Raw genomic sequence first — 23,327 nt, 5'->3', positions numbered from 1 at the left:
GAAAGTGAGCTTAATCTTCCTCTTAGGGTGGCAGGAAAGATACGCACACATTATCTAAGACCCTAGGTCACCAACTCCTTTTCAAAGGGTCAGTATACTTGTACCCAGAGCTGTGTATTTCTTGTGACTACGCCACACAAACACAGAAGTCTGCAACCTGGAGGACTGTTTCCATTTTCTCTTAAAATAGGATTGCATGTGTGGACAATGCCTGATGGATAAGGGAGGAAAGGTGAGGCTAGATTTCCAGCCGCTTCAGTGTCCCAGTGTCCTCCATTCTTTAGCCCATGACCAGCAGCGGATTTCCTGCACCTCACAGGATCCGCACACTTGCCATAATTTATACAGGTCTCAACTCACTTTTTCTTGGGAGGAACACACACAGTACACAAAGGCATTGCTGATTACAAAGGCATGCTCTAAAAGCAACAACCATAACCATATTCTGCCATCCACAAAAGCCAGTTGAGAAGATAGTCATATTGGTTACGCAAAGGAGAGCATGGCCGTGCACCAGCTCCTCACGTGAGGAGTCAGGCTACCTCCCTTACTCACGGGAGTGGGTTCCTCTTCCACAGCATGACCCTGCTGTCCTCTGCTTCGTGCGCTCTCTGCCGGCTGTCGCCACCGTTCTCCAAACTGGTTGTCACCCTGAAACAGTCCATCTTCTCATCCCAGGTGCCCAGCAACACAAAGTGCACTCTTCCTGAGGGATCTAACACCTCTCCAGTAACCTGCCATAGAAAGGAGTTCAAGAAGGTCCAGCAAAGTTATGTACAAGCCCACCCAGGCGTCAGAATTGCATTATAGTCTCCCCACGGCTAACAAAGAAGCTGAAAAGCACCCAGAGCTGTTCTCAGAAGCTGGTCTGCTAGGACTCCAGAGTGCAGCTGCAATATTCAAAGAACATTCTCTAGAGGTACTGGCTTAGCTGCCTAGGTCACTGCTGTCCATGTGACTTTTCATCTTATGTAAAAGGCCCCTCCTACCACTAAACAGGCCTTTTACCTCTCTCTGTTGTAGAGGGGCTGACATTGTTCTTGCCATCCCCACAGTAAAATGCTTTAGTACAACATCTCTTACCTTTCTGGCCACATCTCTTGAAAAGTAGCTATATGGAACAAACTTGAGAATACACTTCTCACTAGTCTTATGGTTCAGAATTTCAATCTCACCAGACTGGAAAGAAAAAAAAGGGAGGAATAAAGTCAAGCAGGTTCAGGACTATTTATGCAGTCCACTAAAATGCTTCTGTAACAGCTGAGCAGATCATCAAGAGTAGCAACTCAATGGGAAATATGGAAAATGGACCTCTAAAGTCCTGGCTATCAGAACTACCCTCCAAGCACACTTTGGGCTGCAATGCTGCCTTCACAGTCCCCACCACCACCACTTTTAACTCACCTGGTCTATCCATAATTTGCCGACTATGATGTTGTGCACTGTGGTGGTAACCTTCTTCCATGTGTAGTGATTGCCAGATGCATGAAAGATACAGTGGATGGTACCTAGAAATAAGAATGTGCTTAGGATGATTTCACATTGATGCAGAATCCTTGCTAGGATGAAAAATACTTCGGTTTAGTGCACAACAGCATTTTGACTCAGCTTTGGTCGATCTAGGTACCAATCCCTGGTCAGCTAAGGATGACCTGATTTCCCCGTTCTCCACAAATGCCCATTTTATGAGCACCCAAGCTACGCATGTGTTCTTAATACCCCTGAGGGGCACACAGCAAGGGTGAATGTGCTAATGAATGCCCTAAAAGGTGCTGTGCATATGAGATGCCCATCGTAAGTGGCTCAGCTATGTCGCAGACAGCCTGACTCCAGGCTGGAGACCCTGGACTTTGGTAAAAGATGGGAAGCACAGATGGAATTCTGTCTGTCAATGGGCACCATTAGCTTTCCATGTCCCTTTAAAACAGCAGGCACCTCAAGGCAAAGACTCACCAAGGGGCATAATTGAGAGGTATTTGCCACGGAACTTGCTGGTGATTTTAATTTCCTGACGAAGGGTCCAGCCGTGCTTGGAATCAGCATGATGGGCAGCAGCTGGAGGATGGTGGCTCACCTAGAGGGCAGGACAGAGAGAAGTTAAGGAAGAAAAGTGTATTCAGCAGGCGAGTCACCAGGAATATGTAGAAGCAGGAAGAGCTGACAGCAGACATCCCCAACAGATACTGTCTTGGACCCTGAGCACACTGACTTGAAAGGAAGTGCTACTGAAACACAACATAACTTAATTTGCTTAAGACTGAAATGTATCTTCCATGCATCTGGAATCAATCAAGTATTCCAGCTCAAAGTCAGGCAAGGGATGTGCCCTGCTCGTCACCTGCTCACAGATGGAACGGTAGCCATTCTCCTCCAGCCGGTCTAGCTCAAAGGTTTCCCCTAAGAGAGGGTTGAATGGCTTGCTAGTGCGGAAGACTGTGGTGGAGTAAGACGATACGGTAAATGCAGCCACATAGCAGAGCTGCTCCAGAGAGCTTTCACACTTGGCTGCCCGGTCCAACAGCTCGTGATATTCCAGGTCCTCTGTGAGGCGCTGCAGCATAGATAAGGGCTCGTTGAAGTTCACCTGGAGGAAGAAGCAGCAGGTGTTAAGCAGGGCAGCCACTCTGGGGCAGAAGTATGCAAGGCAAGTCTGTATGCAGCAAGCACACTCCATGTTCATACAGAGTCTCGTTTCACAGAGCTTGTTGGGTTAGAGTCATGGCTTCCCACCCCTTTTCTCCACAGGACAGCAAGCCCCAGATCTTACTACTCAAGCTAGACTTAAGGGGACTCACTGGCATGGGAATCTTGGAGAGTTCCTTGCCAATACAGTTCTTCATGATGCTCCACAAGTTCAGGCTGTAATTTGGTTTGTGAGGAATTCGGGTTCTCTTCTCCTTCTTGGTGTCTTCCATAAACTGGTGTTTATACTTTGGGAGAGAAAGGAGACTAGTCAAGACAGGTGGGAAGGCATAAGCTGGACAGTGAATTCTATACAGTCTTGTAAAAGAGGTTCCCAATTTAAGTATAAGCCTTGGGAAAAGTCAACAACTCTTCCATGACTTCAGCACCTTCATCTATGCAGAAAGAGGTTCTTGGCCATGCCCAGAATCACGAAGCTCAGTGCAGGAAGACCTGTCCCAAATGGACAGAAACGTGGAACAAGGCAGATCCTGTGGCCAACATTACCCCTGCTTTCCCAAGCCTTCAATAAGCTCCATAATAAAGTATGCCTGAAAGTATATTGAGCACTTGTAGGCTTACAGGAGGACTAGTGAGACCCATCAACCCTCCAGGTGGTGCTCTGCATCCCATCGTCCATGCAGACTGTGGCTCATTTAGGGGATACACTGCTGAGGTACTCCAGAAGCTTGCGAAGGACCCACTTGTTCTAGCTATCTCCCTCTGCAGGGTCCCAACAGCATCTGGTGAAAAATATTGCTTCCCTCCCCCTCAGATCAAAGACATGGTCTACCTGCTCATCGAGGCTGATTTCACTGCTAGCACCACTGATGTTGCTTCCTGTTCGTCTAAAGGAATTACAGAAAGACACACCATGAGAAAACTAGGATGTTCCAGTTGAAATAATGTGCTATCAGGAAAAAAATATGCACAGAGAACAGTGCTGCCAAACACCAAACAGAGTATCTCGTTTGTCAGAGTTGGACAGCAAGTATAACCAGGGCCACCAATCTATGGATCTATTGATCTTTATTTATTAAGTTAAAAGGCAAAATAAAATTACCGAATGGTGCCCATGGACTACTTTTAAGGAGTCAGTGTAGTGTACTGATGTGCCAGGTCTCCTGTTCTACTTTCCTCATTACTATCCTGTCCCTTTACTAATTTAACCTGCAATTGGGGGTGGGGAATCACAGCAATTGTATGCTCTTACATCTAAATAACCTAGAAGCATGAATGAAACATGAGACTGTTGTCTGGTGACAGCTGTACATGTTGTTTGGGGGTGTGACAGAAATGTATTATTTCCATTTCTCTCTCCTTTGAAGCTATGCACTGCTTGCTTGAGCCTGAAGTCACTGGCAGCCATACCCAACTAAATTACTGCAACAATGTGTTCCAGAAACGTAAGCTGGCATGGAGCACAGTTGCCTAATTGCTGACAATGTAAGGTTGTCTGATCATGTTTCACCCACTCTGGAAAACAATGTTGTCTTAGCTTTCCTTGGGTGCAATTTCAGGTGCTAGCCTGGATCTTTAAAGCACAATGTCAGTGGCAACTAACCTGTGCCCCTCCAGATGTTGCTGGACTCCCATCAGCTCCAGCCAGCATGGTCAACGGCCAGGAATGATGTGAGCTGTAGTCCAGAAACATCTGTAGGGTCACAAGTTAAGACATCCCTGCACGAACTAATCTGGATCCTGAATATCTCAGGGAGCTCTCAGTAAGAGTGGACAGCATTGACTTAGGTGGACTAATCACTTTTATTTTATATTCAAGAGATTTCCTCTCCACCTTTTCCTCCACCCTCTCCATTCTCTCTTCCTTTTTCTCCTTTGAAGGCTGAGGCAGCAAGATGCCCCAGTTCTATAAAACACACTTAACAGGGGAGGAACACACAGAACCTGCTTTGGTATGTTGAATTTCACCCAGGAGGTTTGTCCCCCTCTAACCTATGGCACAGGCTATGGGAGTGGGAAAGCATTCAAGGTGAGGGCAACACCTCAGTAGATTCACAAGTTTGCAGTGCCAAAGGCTGATGGGTGCTAAGCTGTCAGCTGAATGGGAGAGGGGCGTCACTTACTTATGGCCCATGCTTTCAGGCATGGTGATGATTTCAGGAGCATCAAAGAACTCATTATCATCGTCTTCATCACTCATATCTCCCTTTGATGGGCAACATCGATCTGTAAGAGGAACACATGCTGATGTTATCTTTCTTGGTTTCAGTTACTAGTCCTTGATTCCAAATACTTTGGGACTTTGGGGCAAGCATCCCACAACAGAAGCAATTTTGAGTAGGAACCCACAAAGGAAAGGGCAATGGAGACTAGCAGAGGAGCTAGAGCTTGGCTGATAGAAGAGATGGAGGCCAAAGCCCTCCATTCCTACCTTTAGAAGAATCCATGCTGCCGGGGGCATTGGCTGGTAGAACTGTCGCTCCACGGAAGGCCCTTTCCAGGTGGTTGTGCTGCTTCGCCAACTGCTCCAGGGTCTCCTCTAAGCGGATGCGCTGGTCTCGCTCATACTGAAGGGACTTCTGCCATTTCTTGCTGTGCGTCTGGGCCAACATCAGGAAGTCTCGGCAAGCCTGTGGGGAGCACCAAAGGCGTGGGGAGGCGGCACTCACCACTCTGGCCTGTATGGGCCCCAGACGCTCGGCTGGCCCAAATGTCACTCCAGCTGTGAGGCCAACACTTCTTGTCTTGCTGTGCTAGTCAAACGCCAACTCCTGCCTTCATATAGTTCCCCCCATGGTGCCACCGGGTGATCACTTTGCTCTGTAGCATGGTAGGGCTGGCCCCGATTCTGGCCCAGATCAAGCTGCACTGCAGCGCTTCTTGCTGCCCCTGCTCTTAAAGTGGTGAGTGGGTCCTCTTGTGGGTTAACAGGAACTGCTGGGGACAGGTGCCCTTTCAGGACACTTTGCTCTTAACTGCCCCTCCCACTCGGAGACCCAATAAGCATTCACCAGTCTCCTAGCAACTTCACCATGGACACTCACTGAACAGAGATGCTCAGAGAGACATGGGCAGGGACACTCGTCTGCTAGAAGCCCAACCAAATATTCCATGCAAAAGGCTGCAAACACGCCTCCAGCAAATCAATCTGGGCAAATCCCAAAATACTGAAAATGTGACTCCTGGACCTTCATGAATTAAACAGAAGCTGTTTAAATGTTACCCCTAGTTGATTAATTTGTCCTAAGTGCAAAATGGAGCAGTAGTTACACAATAAAAAGGAAGGAAGGAGGGGAACTTCAACAACCAGTACTCAGGGGCAGGAAAGCTGAGACTGTGATCTGTATAGGGGGCAAGGAAGGGTCAAAAATGGGAAAACCTTCCCAGGCTCTGTTCTAAACTTGGAGACTTTAAGCGGACTGTTTTAGTTTGAGCATTTGGGATAAAATGCTGTAATTTAGTATCTGTCCAGAAGGTTTTGTGGAAAAGCACACACTTAAAAAGGCAAAATAAAAGAATGCTAAGAAATTTGCCTGTCTGATAAGATGCTCTGCATATCTGGCAATGGAAATGCATCAATACAAATCTTGCATCCTTGCTTAAGGCAGCAAAATGAACAGACATGTATGGAATACTGTATTTACTTGAATGTAACGAACATCTTTTTTGGCCATATTACATAGTGAAAATTAGGGTGCGCTTTAGATTTGAAGGTGCATTTATATTCGCCAGCAAATACTTTTCTCGCTTCAAGGTTTTGAAAACTGAGGTGCGCATTAGGTTCAATTGCACATTAGATGCGTGTAAATATGGTATTAATGTTGGTCAAAGAAAGGTAAGATTTTCAGACCAAGTAATCCTTTGCTCCTAAATATATACCAAAACAGGTCTTGCCTTCTTTTTGACTTCCTTTTGAACCCACCTAGAGGTTTGCTATATATCTGAGGGGCAAAGGTGGTTAACAACAGAATTTATAGAATGTAGTTCCTATTCAAATTCTTGAGTAATCCACAGTGGTAGGCTTTTGTGGTATAAAACTGTCCATGCTTAGTTAAAAACTTTCTGTTTAAAAGCTATTGTGATGTCATTCCATCTTCAAAGAAGTGTATTCCAGGTTTGTATTTAACAACTTCTGGTAGCCATAGGCAACCAGGAATTCCACATTGGCAAGGAAGTGCACAGAATTCCATGCAAACCAGTGAGTGGGCTGGTGGAGAAGGGATGGATTGTTCTGATCCTGGTATATACCCAGCAAGGAAGCATAGCCCACTAGCTTCTTAGCTGGCTAGTAAACAATTTTGCTAGTTGGTAATTCTTGTTGACATATGTCTAAGGCTGTCATATTCCCACTTTAAGGGAGGGCTTCACCTAGTGGTCAGCTTCATTGTTACAGTTCGCCAGTTGCTTCAAAAACACCAATGATAGCATCTACTTGCCTGAGCAGAACAAGCTATAGCTTTTCTAGGAATGACTTACAGAACTTTGGGACAATTTAAAGGTCTTCTCCATATTTCTGGAGTGTTTGCATAAATTTTTTGCTTTACAGTTTACTGTTTGCCCCAGGGTTGTACCATGCCCTGGTCAAAGCTTGAACCATACAGTGGTTGACCTGCAAAGGTGGGATGGTGTCACCTGATTTAGGCAAGGAAGGTGCACACTTATGTAAATCCCAGGAACATGGGATGCAGAAGGAAGACATGCAATACTGGCAGCGACCAGAGTTGAGTCCAAAGATAAACCCGTCTGCAATAGTCTCTACTGCATTAAAGTCATCCCAGAGTACAGAGTTTGAGGAGCAACAGTAGACCGGAATTTACCAATACTGTGAGACATTAGATGGTACTTTGCTCAAGTCAGCTGGTAACTACTGGAAACTGGAGAGAGGAGCAAGTTTAAGGACCAAGAACAATACTACACAAAGTGCAACTGCATGTAGCTGTTTGTTCCACTGTGCCCAGTTGAGCTCTCCCCCACAGAATTGTAGCTCAGAGCCTTTCTGGGATTCTGACTGCTCAGGGATCTCTTGCCCTCTTAGAGACACTTCTGGATAGATTGCTGCCACTTGAGGCTCAGGTGGCCTCGGTGGCATGGAGTGCCTTCCATCAGCTTCAGCTGGTGGCCCAGCTATGCCTCCATAAGGAACAGCCTAACTTCTCCATAAGGAACAGCCTAAATTACTGCAATGCACTACACATGGGGCTGTCTTTGAAGATGGTTTGGGAAATGCAGATGGAGCAGAATTCAATGGCCCAGTTGCTCACTGGGCAAGATGGTCTGAGCACATCACACCAATCCTGGCTTGACTGCACTGGCTACCAATTTAGTTTCCGACCCCAATTCAAAGTGCTGGTTTTGACTTATAAAGCCTTATGTAGCTCAGGACCCCAGTGCCTCCAGGACTGCCTCTCCTTATATGAATGAACCCAAACCCTGCAATTGTCATCTGAGGAGGTTCTTTATGTGCCCAACCTGCAGGAGGTCCGGAGGGCAGCAACACAAAAATGGGCCTTTTCAGTGGTGGCTCCTTGCTTGTGGAATGCTCTCCCCTTCATTGTGTATCTTTAGGCAGTAGGCAAAAACATTCCTTTTTTGTCAGACCTATGGCTTTTTTTGCATAGGTGAGATATTTTAATTTAGTTTTTTTAAGAATAGAATATTAAAAAGACTTTTTTAAAATGCTGGTTTAATGCATGTATGTGTTTGCTCAAAATACTTTAAGTCACATTGAGTTGCTGTGGCAAAAAAGCAACTAATAAATAATATTTATAATATTTATAATAATAGTAACCCCCTTGCAAAGTCCTCAAAGGCTGGCCTGATGGCAACCCCCAGTAGATGGGAAACAAAGCTACACCTGTGATGCCATGGGTCTGGTGATCAAGTCCGCAAAATCTCAGCATCCTACGGTCCTCAGCCCTTAATTCTTCTGAAGGCTTTCTCTTTACACTTCTCCTTTCTGGTTTGCTCCCCGATTGTAAAAATCTGATTTGATGTACTGTTTATGGATTACAATTCCCATCACGTCCTTTTCTTATACTGAGTCATGCCTTCAATGCAATTCTTTCGACTGGCCACAGTGTGGCCACACTGGGCTAAGAAAGCACAGCCAACTAACTACAGGGGATTCAGGACGAGCAGAAGCTTATATATTTTGCCAAAATGGGTGATGTCACAGACGGCTTATAAATCCAAAACCCACCAGATCACCTCTCTCTTCTCAAAAGAGGGAAATGCTGCAGTGGCTCTGAAAGTTCTACAATTAAAGCCTGCAGAGCCAATGATCTGGGAAACACCCAGCGGCCCCCTTCCCGCCAGCCGGCTCAGAGCCAGAGCGTCTGGCAGCAGCACACTTACATTGATCATGGCATTGGACGTGATGCGGAAGAGGGTGGCGCGCTCGTTGACCTGCTTGATCTTCTCGTTGCTCTCGGCAGGCAGCTTGAGGGTCTCCAGTTCGCTGAGCGAGCGCTGCAAGGCCGTCCCGTGCTTGGCAATCAGGTCGTTGCAGGTGCTGAGATCCTCCACCTTGCTGGAGAGGGTGCGCAGGGTGTTCTGCAGTTCCGTCTTGTCTGTCTGAGACACTGATTCTTCATCACCCGACTCGTCTGTGGGGAAAAGGCTGCAGCTGTTAACACCTTCAAGGCAAGGCTCACCCCAGAAGCAGATGCATTTCCAGGTCCTCCTTTATTCTCAGCACTGGCGCCTATCTTCAGGGGACTAAAGGGAGCCTGTTTCCTCTCCCCACCCCCACCCGCCATTATTATGTGATTCCTTCCCATAGTCCAGTGAAGATACTGGCCAATGTTGGGGCTACAGGGAGCTAACAGGGAAATCTCTCTTGCCAGTTCAGTGGTTTGTTGAAGCAAAGGACAGGATTTCTAATCCCACCCCTCCATTTTAGCAAGGAACTAAGGTGTAAATTGTGGTACTACAGATATTATTGATTTCAGGGTTGGTGGTGTTTTGTTTTTTTTAAATCCTTTTCTGAGTATATAGACAAAGCAGTGGAATCAAAGCAGAAATCTAACTTGCAGTGATAAAAAACAATAACCCCAAAGCTAATTGGGACCAATAAAGAAAGTATAAATATTCAAAGGGTAAAGATCATTGGGAACCTCTGAAAAGTAAGGTCTTAAGGTCTGATTTCACTATCTGTGCTCCTTAAAGCAGGCCTTAAGGTCTGATTTCACTATCTGTGCTCCTTAAAGCAGAAGTGAGAAATATATTGGCAAAACCAAGTATCCCACGCCTACTGTATGCAACACCTCCTAGTTGCAAGCCATGAGTCTATTTATAAGAGTTGTGATGTTTAAACACATTTCTCCACACTGCTAGATCATGCCATTCTCTGGAAAGTCTTACATTGTTCGGAGCCCAATCTCTTGTGTAACTTTCCTCCCTCCAACAGTGGGTTTATAATGTTAGGAATGCTCTGGCGAGTGTGTGGGTATAGGTCTTTCTCTTGCAATACCAGAACTCAAGGTTACCCTGTGAAACCGATTGGTGTTAAGTTCAAAACAGACAAAAGAAAAGTAGCTGTGTCTCTTGAAGCAGTTAACATATGGAATTCAAACACCGTAAGCAACCATTAAATAAAAATGGCCCCTTGTTTTTCTTTGAAAAAGACTGGACAAAATGAATTTAGAATGTGTCTTTTAGGTATTATTAGCAATGATACTTAAATGGAACTCGCATGCTCAGTAGCAAGATGTTGGAGATAAACAACAGAAGACCCATCTCTCTTTCTTTTTTTTTGGGGGGGGGGACATTGGAGGAAGACCATCACTTTTCATGCCCTGTTTGTGATCTTTCAGAGGCATATGGCAGGCTGCTCTTAAAATGAGGAACTAGATGGACTTTTGGTCCAACTCAGCAAGACAGTCCTTACATTCTAGTGATTAAAAAACACACACAAATGGTTGGCTCACTCTTGTGCTTCGTCACTACCAACAAGTAATGAGTCCCAAAGTAGAATGATAAGGAACTTACAAAAAACTATCCGATCGGATGGGGGAATGTCTGCTGCAAGCAATCAAGAGAAATACTATTCAACAATGAGACATGAAGTCGCTGAGAGGAAGAGCACATGAGAGCACAGTATCTAGACGGCAACATTTTGAGTGTCAACATAGCAGATAAATTAGATAGACACGCAAACAGAGAGAGAGAGAGCAGGTATTAACATTTGGGAGTCGGAGTTTCAGTATCATGAGCTTGGAATCTCGTGCTGTGGATAATGACGATGCACACAAATAAATGCCTCTCTCTCCCATTATTTCTTTAGCTTTAGGTTTAAAAGGGGATGGGAGACCAGGATAATGAAAATTCAACAGAGCTAAGAAGGGCTAATATTTGAAACTCTGATGCCTAAGTCACAACACAATCTAATGTTACTGGGCAAAGGACATTTTGTTTTGAAAACACTGAAGAAATTCTTTCTGGTAAAGCTGCCAGATACCTCTTCTTTTTCTTTAGAATTCTATGAAAATAAAACAAAACCCCCATCAGTAGCTGGTGGCACATTTTCCAATTCTTTCCCCTTCTACACAGAGCAAATATGTCCTACGGAGAAGAGACAAACATGTTTGAGACACCAGATGGGGGGACCCAGGAGTCGAGGGACCAAAACTCCTTCAATTCAATGCATGATTTATTCAATACAAAAATGGACATTGGGCACTTGCTTTTGACACTTATTTTACCTAATCAGATACATCAGCTACTGTCAGCTACTGACAGATGCTTTAGCTCAGGAGCCACCAGATTATAATGTGAGGCTCAGCTGATTGGGTAATGTGCAAAGCAGATTTGGTACTGACTGCTAAAATGCACTTTTGGTTTGGGAAACAGAAAGCTAACCATTCTGAAAAGCCTGATGCTTAAAAATATAGCCACATTTTCCAGAGGCCTCGTGCTATAAACCACAATGGCCCCAAGTGGCCTGTTTCCTTGGTATGTCACACGCACAAGGCAAAGGACACCGAGCAATTTGTATGAGTAACAAACATTTGGTGTTTGGCAGAAAACCTTGCCCCAAGGAGTTGGAGCTCTAAATAGGATGGAACAGGACAAACTGGAAGAGATGCGCCCTCATGTTAACCCCATGGCCTAGAATAGACTAGGAATTGTTCTCTGCAGGTATTTTAGCCTATATGCGTTTCACAGGTGAGGCCACCTACCAAGGGTAGCCCAAAATCACAAACAAACAGAGTTGGATGAGGAGAACAGAAGACTCAGCTACTTCCTGTTTGCCCCAGTGCTATTAGCCAACACCAAATCTGCTCAGAAGATCTCATTTCTCCATTTGTCTCCTTGATTTTCCTGGGTGTCTCCCTCCACAATAAGCTCTCTTGAGTTTCTCAGCGCTCACCCCCACCCACCTCCTGCTTCATTTGCACTGCCCTGAGCACACCCTTTACCTGATTCTGCCAGCATCTTGACAGCTTTGGCCTTGGCCAGCTCTAGAGCTGTGACCCAGCGCTGCCTCTCAACCTCCGAGTTGGCCTTCAGGTGGTAGGTCTGTGCCCCTCCGTTGGAAATGATGAAGTTGCAGGAGTCCTCCACTGTGATGTTAGCCGTGGCCAGGTTGATGGTTCCACGGCAGGTGTGTCGCATCTCTGCCTTCGATCTGCCGGAAGGACAAAGTAGGAGGGCGGTCACCAGGGCATGAAGAAGCACAAGCTTCAGAGGTCTAATCTCAAGACACAGAATAATGAGACAAGGGAACAGGCAGCAAGTGAGAGTCCTAGGTATCTATCCTTTCCAGGGCAATAGGGAATGATGGGTCAACAGCTACAAGGAAGAAACACCACTGTGTTTCCCTGACTGGTATGTAAGCTGTCTGCTGCTATTCCCACATGTAGGTAGCTGTCTGAGAATGTCCACCACAGCAGATTGCAGAATAGGAGCCACCTGATGCCATGAGATTCAAATAATAAAAAAGGCAGATGTCTAGTTCTTGGAACAATGGAAGTCAGCTAGAGGGGAGGGGGCAGAAATGTGCAGGTGGGATTTTTTTTCAAAATGTAAAGATTGAGAACAGGAAGGGGATTGGCTGGAAACTTAAGTGGACTGCGATAGTAGCAGAACGTCTTCTGTCTAGTGCAACTACCAATAAGAATTCTACTGTCTCGCATTTCTGATCCTTTTAACATATCTCTAACGTACAGGCACACCCTAAACTTCAGACAACCACTAGTTATCCTTTGTGCAGCACTGTTTTGATTTGCAAACGTTTTGGATGTGCTTTAGCTCTCTTGACAACCTGGAGAGGCAGCAATTTCCAGAAGGGCAGCAAAGACAAATACTCCTTTTGGTGAGGCAGGTGAATAATACTTTATGGATGGAAAAGAAACTAGCAACTTGGCTAATGGCGGAAATGGATTATGGAGACCTTAGTTTGACTCATTTAGGAGGCTTTTTAGATAAAAACAAACATGGCTGGATTATATACTACAGGTGATTGACATGGGAAGGATTCAGTCATATGATCTATGTATCTAGATATTAGCCTTCCCGCTGCCATATTAGTTTTCTTTGTGTAGGACTTATTGATGGTCCATGGAGGAACATGAAAATCAAGTGCAGACTGAGGTACTAAAGTCCAGGAACAGTTTTACCAGAGGGCTATTTGTCCAGAGCTGCCTCCTGCTTTCGACCGTATTAGCTGGGTTTCCAAGTCCTACCCCGTTTTCCCAAAATGATGCAGTGGTACCTTGGTTCTCAAACGCCTTGGTACTCAAACAGCTTGGAACCCAAACACTACAAACCCAGAAGTAACTGTTCTGGTTTGTGAACTTTTTTCAGAAGTCAAACGTGCTCTGTTTTGAGTGTTACACTTCCGTTTTGAGTGCCACACTTCTATTTGAGTGTTACGCTGAGGTCTGTCTGCTTTTGGTATTTATTTTGCGGTTTTGCTTCTGCGGCTCTTTTTTGTTTGTTTTTGTGACTGTGTGGAGCCCAGTTCAGCTACTGACTGATTGATTGTGACTGCAGCACATTGTTTATTGCTTTCATTTTATGGATCAATGGTCTCGTTAGATAGGAAAATTCATGTTAAATTGCTGTTTTAGGGTTTGTTTTCCAAAGTGTGGAATGGATTAATCCATTTTGCATTACTTTCTAAGGGAAGCGCGCCTTGGTTCTGGAATGCTTTAGTTTTGGAACGGACTTCCGAAACGGATTAAGTTTGAGAACCAAGGTACCACTGTATAACCAAACTGTCATTTGTCCAATGTATGGCAATCAGATACAGTCTGCACAAAGTTGTAGGCATCCTGTCACTTGCGTTGACTAATCATTAAACTGACGTGCTGAAAATTAGTGAGCAAGTTATTTGCCACTCACTTTCTCAAATGCTTGGCAATACTGCACAACCCAAATAGAAGTTGTTTCCTCACTTTACAAAATATGTAAAGAGATTCCCTGGCTGGGATTACCCCCTTGAGTGGGGCAGAAGGGAAGGGAAAAGTCTCCTCTCTGTTACTGTGATCACTAGTGGCAGGCATTTCTATTAATAGGGCAATCTCTTGAACTTTGCAGAGCGTCCTGATAATTTCAACAAGCTGGCCGTCCCAGCCACACACGCAAGAGCGGACAGGCCAGATGGTGGGGGATTTTACATTCAATATTGGGACTCGGCCAGACTTGTAGGAGTTTGGGGGCGTTAAAGCCAGAACTAGACGCAGACCAATGCATCTAAACTCAGAGAAAATGCTGGATTTTCAAGAAGCACATTCACAAGATAAGGGTGTGCATGCATGCGTGCGTGCGTTTGTGCACCACAGTCCTTCCCAAGCTACAAGACTCTTGTCTACATGCTCATTAATGCAATGCACACACACAAACATATGAATATTTATATTATGGTTTCATTCACTGATGGGTGTTTCAGATAAAGTGTAATGGTAATTCCACAACACAGAAAAATTCTCTGCGATTCCTTCAAATGTCCAGAAATTGGGCATTTTTACCCTCTCCCTCAAAACACAGGGAGAGATCTGTCTCAACACCAAACAATGAAATGAAATATTGGGCTGAGGGAATTACGGGGATAGACAGAATTTGCCGTAGCATCCAGAAAAACCAAGTTTAATATTGGGTCTACATGTAACCTATTGAACTTGAGCCACTCTACAATGGAAAACAGTAATATATCTATTATAGATATTATTATAGGTACAATTATTAAAGATATCATTATCTTTTATAGATATTATTCAACAGAGCAGACGCACTGCTCTGTTGAGTGTGTTATTTCAAGGGATCTACTCAGAGTAAAAGTTAAGTCAATTACCACCCAGCCGATTCATTTGCACATTTGTATACAGTATATGTGTATCACATATCCTCAAGACACAGGCCTACAGGGAATTCCAGAGCTTGCCAGGAAGTCTCATGGATGGGAGCCCAGCGTGAATGAGGCAGTTGGAATGCAAAAGGCCTCCAGACAGCCAGGCCACCATTCATTTCAGTCCCCAATTTTCTCAGCATTCCCTCTGCCCAAGGCTGCGCTTACAGCTTTCCCAGTTTTGCAGAAATGACTAAGTATACATTCCGCCTACCTTAAGGCTCGCCAAATCCCTCCCCACTCTCAGCCCAAGACAAGAACAAAGTTCCCTATGTATTGACCTGGTACAAGGCAGAGCCATCTCCTTTCCACTGCAAGGCTGAGTAGCACATAGGCAACAACAATGCACACACACAGCCCGCTTGGGGCTGGCACAGAGAAACTGCCAGAATGCTTCATCGCAGAGGCCCCGAGTTTACTGCTTCCTCCTAAAGCTTGGACAGAGGGTAACTTGGCATTCCTTCCTTCCAGCAGGCTGAGTCCACTGGGGAAATATGAGCCTGGCTTGCCAGCTATTCTTATCCTCCAGAGTCCAGTTACTTTATGAATAATACAGACCAAACTATAGGAGAGGGGCTAACAAGTCAGCCATCTCTGCCTAAGGCATGGCTCCCTCAAAATACCGTATTTTTCGCTCTATAACACGCACCCGACCATAACACGCACGTAGTTTTTAGAGGCGGAAAATCCGTAGGCATGCCACCTGTAGGCATTCCCTTCATAACACGCACAGACATTTCCCCTTACTTTTTAGGAGGAAAAAAGTGAGTGTTATGGTGCAAAAAATGCGGTATATGTGTGCTGGCTAAAAGCCAGGATGTCTACACAGGGGCAAATTCCCAAAGAAGTGGCACAGGGTGATTTTAATACCGTTGGCTAGATTTGGTGTGAGGAAAGGAAGGGTCTGCACTAACAATATAGGTTTGATGTCATTCAAAGATGAGTAGACAACACACTGATGGAGTCATTAATAAGAAGGGGCTGCAGACAGTCATCCATAGTATGTTTGTCTGGAGGCAGCAGACCCCGAATCTCAGCACCAATAATCCCATGGCATTCCCCTGACAGTAGCCAGTACTCCTGGATACTGGCTATTTTAGTCTTCCTTGGATGTTTGTACAAAACATTCCTTCCTATAGGATCGCTAAAGCCACCCTCCTTGCCACCCTCACAAAATATGGATCAGGAGATAAGTAGAGCACAACAAATAGTCCAAGTGAACATCACTATTGCAAGTACTTTACCAAAACCTCATCAGAAGGGACTTTGTGTCTCATTAGCACATTCTTATAGCAGAGGGCAGATGAGACTCATAGGAAAAAGACAAAGGTCACCCTACTACCTGTGCCTACAGCACTGCACAACTGATGTTGTGATACATTCAACCAATCAGTAAATATGTCATATATCCAGGCACGTCAGAGAGAAATAGTATGTAAAGTAGGCCAGGATCTGGAGGGGTAGCAATAACTCTGGAAAGGGACATGTCTCCACTACAAATTTAAATTGGTTTAACTATCACAATTCCTAACCAAGGGTTCCTGGAAATTATAATTATGTCCAGAGGCACCACCTTCCGAAGTACATTGAGGGGGTCTGATGCAACATCCTGACATCACTTGAGCCCAGCTGTGTTCAACCTCAACAATGCGAGCCTCGGCCCCCTCAAAAAAGTTACAGTTCAAAATCCTTTGCAGAAAAATGTGAAAGCTAACTCAAACTATTGCAGAGGTGCCTCGGTCCAGTATACCTGAAGGAGCGTCTCCACCTCCATCGTTCCGCCCGGACACTGAGGTCCAGCTCCAAGGACCTTCTGGTGGTTCCCTCACTGCAAGAAGTGCAGTTACAGGGAACCTGGTAGAGGGCCTTTTCGGTAGTGGCACCCGCCCTGTGGAAAGCCCTTCCACCAGATGTCAAGGAAATAAACAACTATCTGACTTTTAGAAGATATCTGAAGGCAGACTTGTTTAGGGAAGTTTTTAATGTTTGATATTTTATTGTGTTTTTAATATCCTGTTGGAAGCTGCCCGGAGTGGTTGGTGAGGCCTGGCCAGATGGGTGTAGTATATGTAATAAATTATTATTATTATTATTATTATTATTATTATTATTATTACTAAGTTAGAGACTAACTCTCTTACGTTTCTGAGGAGCATACAATTCACATCAGAAAGAAAGATAAAACTGGCCATGTATTAGATATGCATAATTTACTGTTTACTATCAGTCAGAAGCCACAGCACCACCCTCATAATCCTTCTTAAACATGGAAGTGGCAATAAGGTATGTATGGTCCATTAACACAGGACAACCCAAACCTGGCAAAAGCATAGGATATTAACTGCAACACCCCAATATATGTGTCACACCATCACATATATAAGCAAAAAGCACCGTCTTTTCCTTTTCACTTACGGGTTTCTAAACCACCCCATGGATCTAATAAGACTAATAAGACCCCATTCCAAAGTCTATAGCATCCAATTTAACTGATCAAGAATAAGAGCCTCAGTTTGGCTGTACTGATTTAAATCAGTATTGCCATTTTTAAATGTATGCATTTCTTGAACAAGCAGGTAGTAACTAAACAGAACCTTTGTACAACCTAGGATCGACCAAAACCTTTGATCCCGAAGACAACATGCCTTTTGCACTGCAGAATTATATCTGTTCAGAGAGAAAAAAAGATTTCTGCTTGGCCTTCTCTGTTCAAATGCCAGATCACTTACCTGAAGACTAAAGGCTGCAATCTCTATGTAGATTTACTTGAGATTAAATTCCACTAAACACAATGGGCACTTACGTCTGAACAGACATACAGTGGTACCTCGGTTTAAGAACAGTCCGGTTTAAGAACGATTTGGTTTAAAAACTCTGCAAAACCGAAAATAGTGTCTTGGTTTGAGACCTTTACCTCGGTCTAAGAACAGAATCCGAATGGTGGAAGAACACCGGTGGCGAGAGGCCTCATTAGGGAAAGCACCCCTCGGTTTAAGAATGGTTTTGGTTTAAGAACGGACTTCCGGAAGGGATTAAGTTCATAAACTGAGGTACCACTGTACATAGGTTTGGGTTTTAATGCTGTAATCCTACTCATGCTTATTTGGAAGCGGGTCCCATTGAATCAAGTGAGATTTCCTTCCAAATAAACATGCGTACAGTTGAGGTATAATGGTGTCCAGAACTTTCCAGGAGCAAGAGCTGGTACTTAATGGACAAAACAGTGTTTCTCCCTGCATTAGAAAGAAATAATATCCATGCTGCTTCCTTAAAGCCCTAAACATCAACATTTAACTGAACATGCCACAGGACTCATGATGTTAGGAGGGTAGAAAACAGTACAATCCAACCCGTAAGGGTTCTGGATATTTGTGGTGTTATACAGTATGACATTACCTAGATCCTCATGCATTGGATAACTGGACTCCAATACCAACAGGAAGACACTGCAATGTATCACGTTTATTGCTTGATCTCTGATGTTGAATAATTTTCTAATAGACCTTGTTTTTGCATAGAAAAGCAAGCTGCAAATCAGAGGGCTTAATAGATGGCTATGATGAAGTTTTAGAGATTATGTGTAAGCATTCACTTGCTTGTTCGTACGGGCACATCTCAACTTACACAGGGGTTAAGTTCTGGGGATAGTGCATAAAGCCAAAATTGCATATGGTCAAAACACATTGGGTTCAATGGTGGGTGGGATTGCCAAAGTATTTTTCCCCAAACACCTGCCCTTCTCCACTATATATACCATACCAGGCATGTCCAACAGGTAGATCGTGATCTACCGGTAGATCACTGGCTCCCCCCAAAGAAGCTGAACAACTGTGGCTCCCCTAAAAAAAAGCTCAACAACTTTAACCTGAATCTCCCAAAAGGGGGTAGGTCACTGCCAGTTTTTAACTTTGTGAGTAGATCGCAGTCTCTTGGGAGTTCGCCACCCCACCCATGATATATACAGTCATACATTAGAACCCGAACAGAATCCATTCCGGAAGTCCGTTCAACTTCCAAAACATTCAGAAACCAAAGTGTGGCTTCTGATTGGCTGCAGGAAGCACCTGCAGCCAATCAAAACTCACGGAATCCGCACCGGACATTCGGCTTCCAAATATAGTTTGCAAACCGGAACAGTCACTTCTGGGTTTGCGGTGTTCAGGAGCCAAAACGTTCGAGAACTAGGATGTTCGAAAACCAAGGTACAACTGTATATATATGTATATATCATGTAAACCTGCATGTGCACAATTTAAATGTGTGTTCAGTTAATATTTTCTTTAAAATCCAGTTGCTTTAAAAGAGAAACACTATAAATTAAATATTAAAAAGAAAAAAATGATTTGGCAATATCCAACAGTAGTCATATTTAAGAGACGACCCATTGAAATCTTGGGTCTACTCAAAATTCAAAGCAGTTGGATTTTTCTTCTCCATTTTTAGCTGCTCTGAGCTTCAGGTTTCCAATTATGGGCTCTCTGATGTTCCTCAGCTGCCTGGTCTAAAGGCATTTATGACCTACTATGTGATACCAGAACAGATAAGCTAATGGCAGCCAGAAAAGCCATAAACCCCAATGTGTGTATCAGAGCAGATCAACCAACAAGATGTCACTGGTTGAAGAGGACAATGAAATAAGTTGCAAGGTCAGAGGACAAGATTTATTGGGTGAATGAGTACACAGTCTATGAGTGAATGAGAACACAGTTCAGATGGGCCCTTAGCTAGTTATGAGTGAATAACAAGAATTTCCTAAACCTGGGCGAATAATCTTTCCTGTAACCCACTAGTGAAAAGGGGCTCTTTCTCTGTCAAACTGGTCACCACCATATATTAGTCTGTTGTAACATACACATCAAAGTCTTGTGGCTATTTAAAGACTAATGGATTTATTACAACCTTGCATTTTGCAACAAGGACTTCCATGCAGGTAAGTGAACAGGTTGGTGGAAGAAGGAAATGTGCTACTCCTCCTTCACTAACCTGCTGCATTTCATGCTGGCCACAAACGAAGGGGTTACACACACACACACACATACACATGCCTGCTAAGATGCCACTAGCCTATTTTCCCATGCTGGCCATGGAGGAGGAGCTTCTAGCCTCTTAGCAGGCATTTAACAGGCTGATTTATTATGGCAAAAGCTTTCAAGGTTGGAGTCCTGATGCATTTGACAAAGTGGACTCCGATCTACGAAACCTTCCTTATGCAACAATAAATTTGTTGCTTTTAAGGTGCCACAAGACTCCTTATTACTATTTGACCACACTCTTTATTCCCTTTACTACTGCACCTTCAAGGTCTGTTTCTGAAAAAGCATACTTTTAGTTCAAAATGTTAAGTTAACAGAGGCCCCACAAAAAATGTGCAAGGGGAAAGATGTTGAAGGAGCCTCATTCGCACTCCAGACTTAACAGCAATGCAAAAGAACATCAACAGAGAAGAAAAGATGCATATGGCATAGTAAGGCAACACCTGCTACACAGCTAATTATTACAGGACACTGGATTAGGCTCCACCCACCTGTCAACCTTGACCCACAAGAGGTGGGGAAAATAACAATCTGGCTCATTGGCCAAATCTAGTTCTCCACCCATGGATTAGGGCTGCTATCCTTGGATGCAAGTGTCATTGACTATAATGAGAGCAAACATGCGTAAGATTGGGAGCCCAGATTCCAGAAACACTTCTCATTATTCCATATCTCCATTCACCCTCCCACTACTTAGATTTCCGTTCTCTTTAGGAAATAACACAGCCGAAGAGCAAAGCAGGGGCAAAAATGAGAACTTGAGCTCTCTCCCTAAAAATCTCAGAGGCATTCCATTAAGTTAGTTTCAACATACTTTTGATTAGTAAGGTAGCTGGAATAATAGTTTTTCTCCAGAAGTTCTGTTTGATATGCTGCTTGACAATCCTCCTGTTTTATGAGTGGAATACAATTAGTTGAAGTAAGCATAACAGGTGCAAGCTTGGGCAGTGTGTATGGAGATCCTGGGCTGCCCAGGCAACAAAACCCTCCTCTTAGCCTCACTGCTGTGGTCCAAAGGAAAGCAGAGCAGTATGTTTGGCACCAGCTGGGCTGCAATTGTTTGAAGAGATTTGTCTAATTCACAAATATATGTTCACTTAACATGCAGAGGTAGCTGGAATAGGAATGCACATAGAGTTTGGAAGAAAGTAGGTGAAAACTGCTGGGGCTTTACTATTCATCAGTGATATGGAGTAACATTTATGTGAAAACACAAGGGTGGCGCAGACATACAACACAGCACTGAAAGCTATGAAGGGTTGCTTAGAGAGACAGGCAACATATAATGCTAAGTATTTGTTTCTGCATTTGCAGAAGACTCATGAAACTGAAGCATTTGAAGAAAAGTTTTGAAGCACGGATGGTTTGGGAACTCACAGTTTAAGTAAGTAACTCAAGGTAGGTTTCGTCATAAATAAAAGGCCTCATTGTTTGGTTTCGTTACATTTGTAACACAGCCTTCCTTTATGGAGTACAGCAGCCCCCCCCCAACTCGGCCCTCCATATGTTTTTGGGACTACAACTCCCATCATCCCTAGTTAACAGGACCAGTGGTCAGGGATGATGGGAACTGTAGTCCCAAAACATATGAAGGGCCAAGTTTGGGGGTGCCTGGAGTACAGGGTTATCCTAATTTTTTTCACAATGAGGATGATTAAGTTGAGAGTTAAGTTACTTGCCCCAGGCTACCTGTTGAGCTCCACAGCCAAGCAGGAATTTGAACATAGCTCTCAATCCTAACAAGGGAAGGATGCATAGGGCAAATACAGCTTATGTGCAGCTTCTAACCTGCTGGGAAGAATTTCTCTCCTAACCAAGGAATGTTAGAAGCAGTGATTTCAGAAAAGCTATTTCTATTCCCAGCTTACATGGCCCCACCGCTACCATTGCCTGTGATAGTTACCTCTGCCAAATCCGCCACACCCAGAACACAGGTCTTTTGGAAAGATGGCTTGTGACCATCATAGCATTATATCAACAGGCCTACATTTTTTGCATTTCTTTTTAAGTATCAAGTACTGTACACCAAAACACATCACAGAGGATGTATCTCTCAGACTGTGTGTTGCCCATGCCATTGGCTGCAACAGAGAATCAAAAAGATGTGGCCCAGAAATGCTGCCAAGGATGTGGAGGAGGAGGAGGGTGTCTTAGAACACATTTGGCTTCTCTGCTGGCTGGCATCAAGGGAAGGAGAAAGCCGCAGAATGTCGCAGGTGTGGAGAAAGGGGAAATAATGCGGCTATCATCACCCTCATCTTCATGTCAGAATGCAGTACAGTGGTACCTCGGGTTAAGAACCTAATTCGTTCTGGAGGTCCGTTCTTAACCTGAAGCACCACTTTAGCTAATGGGGCCTCCTGCTGCTGCTGCCAGAGCACGATTTCTGTTCTCATCCTGAAGCAAACTTCTTAACCCGAGGTACTATTTCTGGGTTAGTGGAGTCTGTAACCCGAGGTACCACTGTACATGCCATGCATATCTGAGGTGGGGGTAGGAATGTAAAGCAGAATAGCTGAGGGGAGACTTAGAGGTGTGGAAGCCCCCTGATGCTTCTCAAGACGTGGCTAAGCCGTGACACCCTCATGCCACGTGGCAGTGAAGTGGCTGCTCCACACAGAGGAGGCTACTGCTGCTGCTCCTGCCACGCAGGCTTGGCCAGGGGGAGGAATGCCCAACCGGGTGCAGGCCGGGCAAAGGGAAAGAGGGTCACAGGCCTTGGGAGGCGCCCTGGGTGTGACCGGAGCAGGAAAGGGGCGTGGCCGGCCACCCTGGCAGGGCCGGCAGACGGGGCGTGGCCTCACCTGTAGTAGCTCAGGAGCCCGTTGCTCAGCACGAACCAGCGCCGCTGATACCCTTTGATGTAATTGGTCCATTTGAAAAGCCAGCCCTCGCGGGCTGACCCGGAAGTGGAGCTGGTGGACCCGGAAGCGGAAGTAGAGCTCCCCCCTGGAGTGCCTGTCACCCCCCCTGGGGCCGGTCCCCCAGGGCCCAGGGTGCCTCCTCCGCCGCCAGGCCCGGGAGAGGGTAGCGGGGGCGCTGGGCCGGGCCCACAGGTCGCTCCTGGGGCGGAGGCGATGGGGCCGCCCGCTCCGCCAGGCGTCGTCGCTGGGCCGGGTCCCGCCGCTCGTAACTCCGACATGGCACCGCGCAGCACCGCCGCCGCCTTCGCGAGCCCCGAACTGCCTCGGCCAACGAGAGACCAGGAACCGCCGGAGGCTGAGCGCCTCCCTCCTTCTTGGCTTCTCCCTCCCCCCAAACGATGGGCGTCGCGCCGTCACCCAACCCTCCCCATTAGCAGC

The 23,327-nt window shown here is 45.1% G+C and overlaps 1 protein-coding gene and 1 long non-coding RNA gene across 2 annotated transcripts in view; one reads left to right on the top strand and one right to left on the bottom strand.

Annotated features, from left to right (window-relative positions):
• LOC309526794 overlaps positions 1–1,075 on the top strand; it is a 7,842-nt gene extending 6,767 nt beyond the window's left edge. The window contains exon 3 of the long non-coding RNA XR_014216920.1: positions 679–1,075. This is a non-coding gene — a long non-coding RNA (uncharacterized lncRNA). The remainder of the gene's footprint in view (positions 1–678) is intronic.
• Positions 1–23,182, bottom strand: part of OSBP (oxysterol binding protein) — a 26,696-nt gene extending 3,514 nt beyond the window's left edge. The window contains exons 1-12 of the mRNA XM_082211409.1: positions 22,830–23,182; positions 12,063–12,271; positions 8,998–9,248; positions 5,075–5,273; positions 4,767–4,869; positions 3,476–3,530; positions 2,796–2,930; positions 2,339–2,584; positions 1,954–2,074; positions 1,405–1,508; positions 1,084–1,179; positions 556–734 (exon numbers count right to left, since the gene is read on the bottom strand). Of these exons, the coding sequence (XP_082067535.1) occupies positions 556–734; positions 1,084–1,179; positions 1,405–1,508; positions 1,954–2,074; positions 2,339–2,584; positions 2,796–2,930; positions 3,476–3,530; positions 4,767–4,869; positions 5,075–5,273; positions 8,998–9,248; positions 12,063–12,271; positions 22,830–23,167 (2,036 nt within the window). The 5' untranslated portion in view covers positions 23,168–23,182. The remainder of the gene's footprint in view (positions 1–555; positions 735–1,083; positions 1,180–1,404; positions 1,509–1,953; positions 2,075–2,338; positions 2,585–2,795; positions 2,931–3,475; positions 3,531–4,766; positions 4,870–5,074; positions 5,274–8,997; positions 9,249–12,062; positions 12,272–22,829) is intronic.
• Positions 23,183–23,327: the final 145 nt, after the last annotated feature.

The sequence above is a fragment of the Podarcis vaucheri genome (assembly GCF_965113315.1).
Source record: "Podarcis vaucheri genome assembly, chromosome: 1".
Taxonomy (NCBI): domain Eukaryota; kingdom Metazoa; phylum Chordata; class Lepidosauria; order Squamata; family Lacertidae; genus Podarcis; species Podarcis vaucheri.
The sequence above is the reverse complement of the archived record's forward strand: the minus strand, read 5'-3'. Positions and strand labels throughout refer to the sequence as shown.